At 37.3% G+C, this 13865-nt stretch overlaps 1 protein-coding gene across 5 annotated transcripts in view; it reads right to left on the bottom strand.

Annotated features, from left to right (window-relative positions):
• The window catches only part of zgc:66433 (uncharacterized protein LOC321250 homolog), a 79589-nt gene that overhangs the window by 23557 nt on the left and 42167 nt on the right, over positions 1-13865 (bottom strand). For all 5 annotated transcript variants that reach the window (XM_057849641.1, XM_057849643.1, XM_057849642.1 and 2 more), the window contains 3 exons: positions 12815-12941; positions 7784-7924; positions 7638-7697 (listed from right to left, as the gene is read on the bottom strand). In XM_057849641.1, coding sequence (XP_057705624.1) covers positions 7638-7697; positions 7784-7924; positions 12815-12941 — 328 coding nt within the window. The remainder of the gene's footprint in view (positions 1-7637; positions 7698-7783; positions 7925-12814; positions 12942-13865) is intronic.

The raw sequence follows: 13865 nt of genomic DNA, 5'->3' as shown, positions 1-13865 counted from the left end.
GTGCAGCTCACATCACACATGAGTCACTGACTTGCTGTGGCTTTATGAAGACAACTTCCAACCATGAAATGATGGTCGGTTAGTGTTGAAAAGTTAACGTTCTTATACTTGAAAGATGAAGCCTGAAGATAGGAAACCTAAAAGGAAATAGAGCACGACTGTGTGTGAGTACGTCCAGCTGTATAAATATTAGCCGTGCTTTAAACACTTGTGGTGTTGATTATAGAGGCCGTGCTTCTCCACTAAGAGAAGATTTCAAACTTGGACTAAATTCAAGAAAAACTAAGCTACGACAATGGGAACTTACTTCTCCCGCTGAGGTGAAATGAACATTGTTAAAAGTGTGTTGTGTTAAACCTCTTAATTTTCCCACCTATTTGGTCACGTTATAACCTAATTCCAATGTCAGAGCATTCATTTTTAAACCTCAACTCTTTAGTTTTGTAATTTCTGTACCCTCTTGTCAATGAATTTTTTTGAAAATAAACATAATAAACACATTTTTAAACATAGAGCTAATGTAAATGAAAGTATTAAAAAAAATAATCAAGAAAAATACAAATTAAAAAACAATTTTTGAAAAAAGAAACTGCTTACAGTTCCCTAATACAGTAAAAGTGTTTTTTTTTTTTTTTTTTTTTTTTTAATTTATAGTAGTTTTTCTAGTATTTTCCCATACCAACAGGTATTCTCATAGTTTTAACCCTTTCCAGGATAACAGTATTGTTTTTGTCAACGATGACGATAACGAAAATATTTTGTCAATGAAAAACTTTCACCACGATGACGTCACGATGACCCTCTGAAAACGTGTCTTGGGAGACTAAAACATAACGAGATGGATGCCAGTTGTCATCTGACGACACGAAATCGAGAGGGAAATAGTTTCCGTCATAAATTCACAATGTGTGATATTTTCTCATTGCATGTGTAGTTACAATGCATTTAGCGAAGTTTGCTTGTGTCACTCGTGACGTGCTGCGCCTCGCTACGACCCCTCGGCCCACAGGCAGGCTTACTCACACGGGTGGTGAATAAGTGTGTGCCCATTCCAGGCTCCTATTGCGAAACATGTGTCAGGTGATGCTTGGTAAGTTTTGCTTTCTTATCTTTGCTAGATATGCCATGTTGCTTTAGCCTTTAAAGGTCTGTGCTGAGTGATCATCATACACTAAACAAAGTTGTAGCGTTAGCATAGCGTTCGCATTAGCATAGCATTCGCGTTAGCATTTAACGCGGGGACTCTGCGTCTTCTTAAACTCTTGAAAACTCTTCTACATACAGTTCGTGGCGTCCAGGTAACTTTAATTAATTGTAAATAATGCACTGTTTTGCTGCTGAGTGTGTATTGTCATCGTGATGTTTATAGACAAAACCATTTTGAGAATTGTCGACTAAAACTAGACGAAGTCAAACACATTTTGAAGTGACTAAAATATGACTAATAAGTATTTTCGTCCAAAAGACAGACTAAAACGAAAATTAAAATGGCTGCGAAAAACAACACTGCAGGGTGACAATTTTTTGGTCATTTCTAAACCATTTGAAAATGAAAAAAAAATTGCAATTGTTCAAAAATAAATCTAAAAAAGTAAATACATAAATAACACAAAATAAAATAATAATAACTAGGCCTGCAAGCAGGACTGAACGGGCCCTCGCAATCTAGCGCCAACTCGGACGTCACGCAAGTCTGACAGTGTGCAGGTCAGGGTGGTGGCAGATCGTCCTCTCTAATCATCTCATTAGAACCTAACATGCTCGGAAGTCGCCTCTTTACATTCACACACCTAAGAGATAAAAACCCGTATTGGAGAGAGTACTACAAAAAGGAGCGAATAAAGGGTCGTCACGGCAACAGACAGAGACGTGTGGACATGGGCTGTAAAATAAGTATTTCAAAAGGTCTTGAAACTACAATGATCAACCTGAAAAGACCTGGACATATATTAGAAAAATGAGTGACTTTCTATTGCCACTAGTTGGCGCTGTAGGGTTGATGCAAATGACCCCTACAGGACCCTTCAGAGTATGACTCAACAAGCACGAGATGTTTGGCGCAGATATGTTGTAGAAGTTATGACCGTTCAAAACTTGTGGTGAGACGAAATGGCTTCAGTCATTTTCACTTCTCCTGTTGGACTCTTCTGCTTCAACCAAACCTCAGTATTTTTCATCAGGCACCTGAACACAGGTCTTAAGGCTCCCCTTATGCAGGTTTGAGGTCAACAGATTTTTTTCCCTTGGAGGAGGAACCTGTCTCGTAAAAAAAGGCATTTCCTGTTCTCACTAGAGGGCGCTAGGCCTAATGGGTAATATTTCAAAGCACTCGTGTTAAGGGTGGGATACCGCACATACATGCCAAATATGAAAAAGATTGAACGTTGTGTCAAGGAACTATTAGTCATTTACTGAATTTGTCATTTTGCCGAAAAAATGGCCGACTTTGGCACCATGCCCAGGTCAGACCCGTGAATGAAAACGCACCATTTTAAAAACTTAAGATCTCATATGTCTCCTGAACAGTCTCACCAATTTTGAAGATGATCCAACTAACTCCCTCGGCAAAAAGGTCTGAAATGTGCACCCTGTAAATCAGGGGTCCCCAAACTACGGCCCGCGGGCCGGACACGGCCCGCAGCCACATTTGGTCCGGCCCCCTGAACAAAAAAAAAAAAAAAATTGTAAAAAAATTTTTTTTTTTTTTTTTTTCCCCCAATAGAGTTATTTATTTCCTGGCTTTTTTCTGTGAAGAACCGAGCAATGGTTATTTGGTTAATATCTATTTAATTAATACAGTATTATTATATTATATTATATTATATTATATTATATTACATGATATTATATTATATTATATTATATTCAGGGGTGCACATAAGTGGTCCGCACATGCGTACTGGACGTAGACAAACGCGATCAAAGTTAATTGGCTCTAAGTAAAGCTTGTCATAAATTTATCGCATCAGGTGGGTCGGCTCTCAAGCTCAATGAGGACCAAGTCACATCTCCAGGTCCTCCTCTGAGAACCTGGGCAAAAAAATTATGTGCACCCCTGATTATATTATATTATATTATATTATATTATATTATATTATATTATATTAAGGGCTGTCAAAGTTATCACGTTAACGGGCGGTAATTAATTTTTTTCATTAATCACGTTAAAATATTTGACGCAATTAACGCATATGCCCCGCTCAAACAGATTAAAATGACAGCAGTGTCATGTCCACTTGTTACTTGTGTTTTTTGTCTCCCTCTGCTGGCGCTTGGGTGCGACTGATTTTATGCACCATGAGCATTGTGTAATTCTTGACATCAACAATGGTGAGCTACTAGTTAATTTTTTTGATTGAAAATTTTACCAATTTTATTAAAACGAAAACATTAAGAGGGGTTTTAACATAAAATTTCTATCATTTGTACTAAAATCTATCTTTTAAGAACTACAAGTCTTTCTATCCATGGATTGCTTTGACAGAATATTAATGTTAATGCCATCTTGTTGATTTATTGTTATAATAAACAAATACAGTACTTATGTACAGTATGTTGAATGTATATATCCGTCTTGTGTCTTATCTTTCCATTCCAACAATAATTTACAGAAAAATAAGGCATATTTTAGAGATGTTTGAATTGCGATTAATTACAATTAATTTTTAAGCTGTGATTAACTCGCTTAAAAATTTTAATCGTTTGACAGCCCTAATTATATTATATTATATTATACTATATTATATTATATCATTTTTATTTTATTTACTTTGGTTCCGTGAAGAATCCAGAAAGGGTTATTTGATTGTGGCTTTCTGAAAAACAATACATTTTTACATTTAGGCACTCCTGCAATCGTCACACTTTTTCTGTTACAAACTGACCCCGGCCCCTCATCAGAGAAGAGAAGGGTTATGTGGCCCTCACAGGAAAAAGTTTGGGGACCCCTGCTGTAAATCGATAAAAATTTCATATTTGATCCAAAATAACCGATTTCCTGTTGGATTTGGAATATGGGTGTAAATGCTTTTTTGGAGCGGTTTTGGACAAGGTATAGACCCTCCAAATTTCATTGCTCTACGCTGACAGACCCTAATGTTATAGGCCAATTTAAAAATTTCAAGGGGGCGCCACTGAGCCATTTTGTTATATTTTTTTGCAACGTCGAAAAATTATCGAAATTTACAATTTTTCGCACGTATGTGCAAATTTTGGTGACTTTTCGTGCATGTTCATGTTTCATTTGCCCTGAGAAAAAAAAAAAAAAAAATCCTTTGCAAAACAATAGGGCCTTCGCACGCTTAGTGCTCGGGCCCTAATAAAAAAAAAGGTTGGATACAGCAACAAACTGTATGATTTGAAATTCAAAGTATTGCAATAAGTGTCCTGTAACGGAGTTGAATTCAGCTGGAAAAAAACAGACAAAAATATTGGAAAAAAAAATGGCAGCAAACAAGTTGTAGGAAATTCAGTTAAGTTGAGATATTTCCGACACTTGTGAAACAGTATCCTTACTCTCTGTAAACCTGTTTATTCCATCAAGCTTGTTTAAGTGCTACCAATGGTTCACTACAACCAACCAAGAGATTTGCAATTTGATTTCCAAGGGTCTGCTCAAGGTGGAGAGATAGAGCTGAAGACAGAAGGAGGTCAAACGACATGAAGGGGGTTTTTAGAATAACCACAAGTGATTAAACTCAACCATGAGATGTTTTTTCCATTGTAGTCACATGGGAAATAACTCAATAATACAAGGCTCTGCCGCACGGCATAAAGTGTGTCCTCCCGGCTTTCATAAATCACATAAAGTATCTTATGCCGCTGGCTTGGATGGATTTCCTGGCCTACATTTAAATACCTGACTTCTTTCTACAAAGCATTCACTTTCTTTTCTAGAAAGCTGCGTATTTACCTCGATCAAAATGGTGGCTTACATCTGAGCCAAAGAGAAACAAAAACAAAGAAATTGGAACTGCATTGGCCCATAAAGAGTTATAACACCTTATGCACCAAATTTGTATGAAAGCCTGAACAGACTGCAATGTAACGCAAACTAACTTAGTGTCTGGGTCTGTCGCTGCATCACAGGTGTCAAACTCAAGGCCCGGGGCCCAGTTGTGGCCTGCTAGTTATTTTGTCTGTTTTGCGGAAGTAAATCATATCCATTGGCTTTATCTATCTCAGTAAAGTAAAATTAAAATAGAATTTCTATAGCAGTCAATGAACGATCGTGGACTACAGAAATCAGAAAACATTTAGCTGTTTTTTTTTCTAATGAAATAATTAAATAAGCATTTTCTTAAATTAAAAAATAAAAAGAGAATACTGTAATTTTCAGACCATAAGCAGCGACTCCCCCCCCCCTCATTCTGAATCCTGCGGCTTATTGTCCAGTGGAACTTATTTGTTGATTTATTTGGGTTAATAGTTAATACTTTATTTGACAGCGGCGTCATGAGACCGTCATAATTATGACATGACATTATCATGGGCAGTATTGTTAATAATGGCGTTAGATTATAACCGCGTTACTAACGGCATTATTTTTGTCAGTAGGGAATATTCTAATTAATTAGGGAAGGGGGTTGTAACGCCGTTGCAAACGCGATGCTAGGTGGATGGGAGTGTTATTAGCATTGCATTTGCGTTCTCGCTAGAATTAGCATTTAGCGTGGCGAGCGTCATCTTAAACACTCAGGAAACTTAAAAAAAAAAAATTTTAAATACCGTATTTGCCCGAATATAAGACGGTGTTTTTTGCATTGAAATAAGATTGAAAAAGAGGGGGTAATCTTATATTCGCGGTCTAGACATTCTACACTTTCACCACGCTAGATGGCGCCAGATATCATTGAAGCGATGTTCTGTCATGACAGATCTCAGCGGTCTAGACATTATACCCATTCTTGATGCTGGATGGCGCCAGATATCATTGAAGCGATGTTCTGTCATGACATCTCACCTACTCTCAAGTTTGCATTATTTTATTGCTAAGTTTTCCCTTATTCAGATTTGTTTAAAGACTACGGTTACAGTTAGACTTCACTTTGATGGTTAATGCAGTTATTGCAATTTTGTTGTTTTATCACAATAGATTGGTTTATTTACACTTCAAAAATCAGAAGCCATTAATTTATGAATGTCACTGCACTTTACATATTTAAATGTTCAGATTTTAAGATTTGAATGAGGCAAAATAACATGCTTTTTCTCTCAAATATATTGTTATAATCATTTGTTTCGGATGTACTGTAATTAGTTTCTGCATAAAAATTAATTTGGTGTTCAAAAAGTCTTTTTTTTTTCCAAACTTGAGTCTTGAAAAAGAGTGGGTTGTCTTATAATCAGTGCCGTCTTATATTCGAGCCAATATGGTACATACAGTTCCTGGCGTTCAGGTGGGTACAATTAATTGAAAATGGACTGTTTTCCTGTTCAGTATGCATTATCATCACCAAGGGCCGTTGTCCTTATAGATGCTACAATAATAATTTGTTTTTGTTTAGTACTAAAAATAGTTACTTGCACTAAACTTTTCTTGAATGACGTATCCATAAACCGTGTGTGATTTAAAAAAAAATCAAAACAACTAGAGCAAAGATAGAAGAGGGAAGAGATTCAGAAGCTCTCCTGCATGTTGAAAAAAAAAAAAATTATTAGGGGTGTGACGGTAAACACAAGTCACTGTTCAGAACGACAGGAAAAAGGCTTTTTTCTCACAGCAATTTTAAAGTTAAAGTTTGTATACCATTAAACTCTTAAATAAGTGAAATTACAAAACATGTAAAAAAGGCGACTTTTGTTTCTTTTTTTGAATGAAAAAGAGTTTAATTCAATCAGTTAATATAAGCATATTTGATGTGAATAGAATGGATCATGTAATAACGTGTAGACCATGAAAAGTAACGTCAGTTACTTTGCCGAGTAACTGATTACTCTTACGTAAGGGTAACCGAGTTACTAACGCAATTACTTTTTGAGAGAAGTAATTTGTAAATGTAACTATTTTTTTTTTTTTTTTTTAAGTAAGATTAACAACACTGGTCATGGACATGAATGAATACTTATAACAGATGTCATTAAGTGTCATCAGGCAAATTTTGTCACTAACTCCATTTATGTCCAGCTCGGATCTTTTACATCCTTTTAAAAGTGAGGTAATTTGCTGGATGACACTAAATGATATCCGCTATAAGCATTCATTAATACTTATGACAGTGTCATGCCATAGTTATGACGGTCTTATGAAAGTTTTATGACGCAACTGTCAAAGTGTTACGGGTTAATATCTTTGGTGTAACTATCCCATAGCACAGTGAGGACAGCTGCGGCTTATCTATGAACAAATGCCATTTGCGTGTCAAATTTGGTGGGTGGCGCCTTATAGTCCGAAAATTACGGTACTTATTTAAAAAAAAAAAAAAAAAAAAAATTCAACTGAAGAGAATACTGTTTTTTTTGTTTTTGTTTTTCATTAAACATGTAAATAAACACTATAACATAAAATTGATAAAAAAAAGAAGACAATATTTAATTTTTTTTTTTTTTTAAATTTCTAATTTAGACCATAAAATACACGGTTACTGACGCACCTTACTGTTTTTATGGATATTTTGTTATATTGTATATACGCTCACCTTGTCGTCATCACTGTCCACTCCCTCTAGGCTAATAGAGCTGTTCCTCTGAGCCTGATTCTGAAAAATACAGGTTGAAAGAAAACAATTCATACATACATGGGTATATATGGTGATTACATGGAGCGTGTAGTGGGACACGTTACCTTGGCGACATGAGGTGAAATGTACTCTGGTGGACTGCAGGGCAGTCCGTCGTCCTCCGACATGGTTCCGGCATCTTCCGACCTCTTCACACACATCAGTGACGGAGGGGAGCCCAGTCTGATGGCTTGCTTCAGTTGAAGCTGCGAATCCATGGAAGCGACACATGCTATCCTTGGTTTTGAAATCTAGGTGTCGAAAGTGGTACCTCGACATACGATCGCTTCGACATGCAACGTAAAATTTGACTCGCCATTTGTTTCTACATCCGATGACATGCTCGAAATACGACGATTTATGACAGCGCCGCAGTTTCTTTGTTTTCCTCTAAGACGGACACAGGGCGGATTTTCTCGTGAGGGAAATCAACATGGATTCCAACAAGGTTAGCGCAAGAGGTGAAAAAAGGAAAAAGGTGACGCTTACCATGGAAATGAAGATGGAAATGATAGAAAAATATGAGTGTGTTGTGCGCGTCCATAAACTGGCTTGACAATATGGCCTAGAATGTTTACGATCTCGACGGTCGTCCTCCGACTTCTGACAGTCTTTATAAGTTAAGGTGACAATTATTATTGTGGTAATATCGCTAGCCTAGTCAGGTTTTTAATCATTTATTTCTGAACCCGTGCAACACAACACGCCTACTGTCCGTTGCAGTTCACGCCAACAACAACAGAACATTAAAGAGAAAGTAAAATCTCAACCGCACCTATATCACTGTCACATCAGCTACGTGGTGCGTTTAGGTACAGCACGCAAAACAACCGCCACATTAGAACCCGATTCGTTACATTATTACAGGAATTATTATTATATTATTATTCCCATTTTTATTTATAATTTATTTGTTTTGCTATGTGCAATTGCCCTTTGTAATGGTACCAGCAGTATTTATTGTGGATTCAGTGTAGGTTTTCGGGCTGTGGAATGAATTAATGGAATTATAATGTATTCTTATGGGAAAATCCTAGTCGACATACGACCATTTAGACAAGAAACAAGGTCCTGGAACAAATTAACTTCGTATGTAGAGGTACCACTGTATTTTTAAAAAAGTACCATATTGTCTGGACTATCATACACACTTAAAAAAATGCTTTAGTTTGGCTGGGACTATGACTGTGCAAATAATGGTCTGAAAAATCTGGTACAAAGTTAGGAAAATTTACAAGGGTTCGTCAGTAGTCTTGTACAAAGTATGTGAAAATAGAATTTAGTACCAATATTTTGACTGAAAATAAAAGTTTGCCTCAATTTAGTGACTGCCAAATTCCTGGAAATGTTTACTTAGGAAACTCACTGGTGTGGAGTATGATTAACACACAATGACTAGCTCATACAGTCGCAACAGAGTGGTAAGTGTTTATTTTAGCAGTGTGCATGCGCATGTGTGTGCGTGTTTGTTTTTGCCGGTAAGTATCACAGAAACTAAAAGCAGCGCATTTTATCTGTTTGCTGCATGTTACACTATGTGTAGTCGGTCAGTAACTCATTTATCAGGGTATCAATAAACATTCTGTGCTTACCAAGTACATTTTAAGGCTAGAATAGCATTGTCATGCAACATGCGGTGTTTTTTTTTTTTTTTTTTTTATGGATGGATGCTAAATTTTGTATACTGTAGTTTTAGTTGACATTATTTGGATCCTCTTTTGCCTCATGATTTCAATCAATTACTTGTACAATACAAATGTCCTTAAATGGATACAATTTTGAGATCTGTCATAATCCCAACTACACGAGTCGAAAATCATAAAACTTTGACCTGAATCATGAGGTGGGATGGAGGGCAAACATTTTCAAACTAGGCCACTATGTGGGTGGCAAAACGTGCAATTTTTTTGCAATGTGCAGCTTGCGTGTTACATAATGTTTCGACCGCATTTCTGTCTTCATGAAAATAACAGGCCAGTTGATTGTTTAGATTAGGATAAAAAAATCCCGATAACATCTTTCAAAAATTGGATATGTTGAACTCATAATGTCTCATAACTACAGTGGTATTAAAAAGTATCTGAACCTTTTGGAATTTCTCACATTTCTCTATAAAATCACCATCAAACGTGACCTGATCTTTGTCAAAATCATACAGATGTAAAAACTGTCTGCTTTAACTAAAACCACCCAAAATGTAGAGGTTTTCATTATTTAATGAGGATAGCATGCAAACAATGACAGAAGGGGGGGAAATAAGTGAACCCTCTGCCTAATGCAGTGCTTCTCAATTATTTTCTGTTACACCCCCCCAAGGAAGACATAAATGTTTCGCGCCCCCCCAAACTCTCTGCCGCCACTGTAAATAGTATCATTTGTCTATAAAATTACTATTATAAATACGCATCTGCCTAATATTGTGTCCTTTTTTTTCTAATAAAGAAAAAAAGTAACATAGATCAAGTTATAATGAAGTATAACTTTATTAACATTGTTTTGTTTGTAACAGACAAGACTTGACACGCATCAATTTACCTGAATTTAAAAAAAAGTCACATCCAAACTGTAAAAAATACACTCAAGGTACATTTTTGACCATTTGATACAGAAAAATAAAATGTAATAAAATCAGTAAATAATAACAAATTAAAATTGATTAGAAACATTCACTCATGAGGACAATATGCCAAAAAATTTGACCGAAAAAACAAAACTGACTAAAAGAAAAAAAAGAGTGTCCTTGGACACAAGGTCAGTTTTGATTTTTGCTGCTCACAGTATTTACCTCCTTTGCAATGGTGTGGAGTTATTTTGCAATGAGCATGCTAACAATGCTCACTGGTTTACTGATATAACACTGACAAAGCAGGACGATTGTTGGCAATATTTGGCACGTTTTCACTGAAAAACAATCAAGCGGCTTATCAATGAGATTGGGGTTTAATGTCTTTAAGTGGCGTCTTAATTGATTTGGCTTCTGGCTGTCTGTTATAATTATTTTTAGACACAGTAAACAGTGGTCTTTCCTCATCAGCCACTGTATTAAAAGTCAAAGCTAAAAGGCAAACGGCACGAAAAAAGCGCATTCTCGGCGGCCGAGGTAGAACCGTAGGTGAAGGCGGTCGTCGTGACGATCCCAAGCCGAAAATGGCACTTCTCGGGCGGCGACGTGAGAACCGGACAAGACAGTGGGTCGCTGCGTGAGTGAGTCCGGTCGGAAAACGGCTTTCGAAAACGGCGGCGCCACACTGCTCTTCATATCTGTTTTCTGTGTGTGCTGAGTGCTCTTCCTTAGTTCAAAAATACTGCGCGCACTCTGAAAATGAGAGCGCCACTGCCACCCACTGAGTGGATGTGCAAGTACACTTTATTCCAGTACGGCAAAAAAAAAAAAAAAAGCATGTTCCCCGAGGTCACATGCGCCCCCCCTGGCATTGCTCTGCGCCCCCCCAGGGGGGCGCGCCCCTCTATTTGAGAAGTACTGGCCTAATGAGACCTAAAGAGCAAGTGAAACCAAACAATTTAAGTCAGGTGTGTGCCCAATCACTGGTGAGTGATTTAAAGCTGCCCATTCCACTATAAAAACACCTAGTAATAATTGTCTTGATGAGAAGCATTTTCTGATGTGCATCATGGCTCGGTCAAAAGAGCTGTCTGAAGATTTGCGATCAAGGTATAAAGCTAGGAAAAGGCACAAAACCATCTGTAAAAGTCTGGATTTTCATCAATCGGCAGTCAGAGAAGTTGTCTACAAATGAAGAGAGTTTGGCACTGTTGCTTCTCTCCCAAGGAGGGGACGTCCACCAAAGATGACGCCAGAAGCGCAGAACACTCAGAGAGGTAAAAAAAAGAACCCTAGAGTGTCTGCTAAAGACTTACAGAAATCACTGGCACAGTAGTCCAATATCTTTGTGCACACATCAACTATATGTAAAAATATGGCCAAGAATGGTGTTCATGGGAGGACTCCATGAAGGAAGCCAATGCTGTATAAAAAAAAAAAAAAAAAAAAAAAAAAAAAAAAAAATCTTGCTCGTTTAATGTTAGCAAAAGGGCACTTGGACATGCCACAGAAGTTTTGGCAAAACATTTTGTGGACTAATGAAACAAAAGTTGAATTGTTTGGGAGTAACACACAACGTCATGTGTGGAGGAAAAATGGAACAGCTCACCAACATCAACACCTCATCCCCATCGTGAAGCATGGTGGAGGGAGCATCATGATTTGAGGCTGTTTTGCTACCCCAGGGGCTGGACAACTTGAAATCATTAATGGAAGAATGAATTCAAAAGTATGTCAGGATGTTTTGCAGAAAAACCTGAGGCTGTCTGTCAGACAGTTGAAGCTGACGTAAATAAACTTCAGAATAGTTTCAGAAGAACAAAATACACATTCTGGAGTGGCCAAGTCAAAGTCCAGACTTGAACCCCTTTGAGATGCTGTGGCATAACCTAAAGACAGCGATTCATGCCAGACATCACAGGAATCTGACTCAACTACAGAGTTTTTTAAGAGAAGAATGGGCCAAGATTAGTCCTGATCGATGTGCCAGACTGATCTGCAGCTACAGGAAGTGTCTGGTTGAGGTTATTGCTAGAAAGGGGGAGGGGCGGCACAAAATATTAAATGTGATTGGTTCACTTAGTTATTTTCCCCCTTCTGTTATTGTTTACATACTATCCTCATAAAATATGAAAACCTATGAAGGTTTGGGTGGTTTTAGTTACTGTTTTTTTTTCATCTGTGCGATTTTGACAAACATCAGATCACATTTGAGGGTTATTCTATGCAGAAATTCCAAAAGGCTCAGATACTTTTTCATTCCACTGTATGTTCAATTTTATTCTCAAACACACTCTTAAAAGAGACAACTTTGGTGGTAGGCTTGTCATTTTTTGACAAGACAACTGTGTCTGAGGTATAATTTAGATAACATAAAAGGAAACACTTAGGCCTGCAATTATTTCTTATGGAAAGACATTATAACACACTTCCAAGTGATGGAATTTGAGCTAAGCATTGTTTATGGCAGCAGTAAACATCAGTTAGTGATCCTTGCAGTGAAAACCAATTGAAGTGAAATGTGCAAGTATACCTGAAGAGATTTCACTTTTCCATGAATGCTGTCCTGAGAAGCCCCCAGAGCCTCGTTGGCCTCAGATGAATCCGAGACAAAGACAGAGTCGTGTGACAAGGCCTTGCTGCCCAGGCTAATCTTTGACCTTTGGAAAACAGGATGTTGGCAAAGAAAATAAAACGTTTCACCAAACCAGACAAACACTTTTATTCTTTTGCTTCCATGTTTTGTTTTAGAAGTGGGACTATGGTCTTCCAGTAAAAATGAGTAGGAGTTACAACAGGATGTGGCAGCAACACCTAGTCTCCCCCCCCCCCCCCCCCCCCCAAAAAAAAGGAAATTAGGACTGTTCCAAGGAAGAGATGCTCCACTACCTAAAACAAAAACAGGAAAAAGCTGTCCTCCTATTTTGTGCGACTTAAGTATCCGGAGATGGACTCTTTAAATCGTTTTTCCTCTCCAGAAAGCAATACATAGGAAAATAGCACTTCAGTTGACATTGTGTTTGCAACTTTTGTATGTTTGTTCTCCCTTACAAACATAAAATATGCACGTATGATCTTAGATGTAGCTTATTTATGTATTAAATATTGTAAAACACACCTGATCAATTTTTAGAAGAATAGTCTATCAGAATCTTCATTGGTAGACTAGTATTTTTAGAGCTAGTAATAATTTAAAAGGAGTTTTATAATTACAATACCACACACAAATTGGGGGTCCATACATAGGAAATGTTTCGCATTGGTGCGGTTTCAACTGATTTATCGGGTAACACTTAAATTGACAGTGGGTTCATAAGACATCATTTTGACATGACACTGTCATGAACATTAATGTATGCTTATGACAGCTGTCATTGAGCGTCATTCCGCAAATTGTGTCACTTTTGAAAGGATGTAAACAATAATGACGGTCTTATGAGCCCACTGTCAAATAAAGTGTTACCATTGACCATCATATTTGGAAACCTTTCTAAGTATTTAGAGACATTCAAGGCACTCAGGTCTTTTGTGGTGGTACAGGAGGCCCCAAGTATGGCTATAGGAAAAAATTGTTTAGGCATGAT

The sequence above is a fragment of the Corythoichthys intestinalis genome, chromosome 11 (assembly GCF_030265065.1).
Source record: "Corythoichthys intestinalis isolate RoL2023-P3 chromosome 11, ASM3026506v1, whole genome shotgun sequence".
Classification (NCBI taxonomy): Eukaryota; Metazoa; Chordata; class Actinopteri; order Syngnathiformes; family Syngnathidae; genus Corythoichthys; species Corythoichthys intestinalis.
The sequence above is the reverse complement of the archived record's forward strand: the minus strand, read 5'-3'. Positions and strand labels throughout refer to the sequence as shown.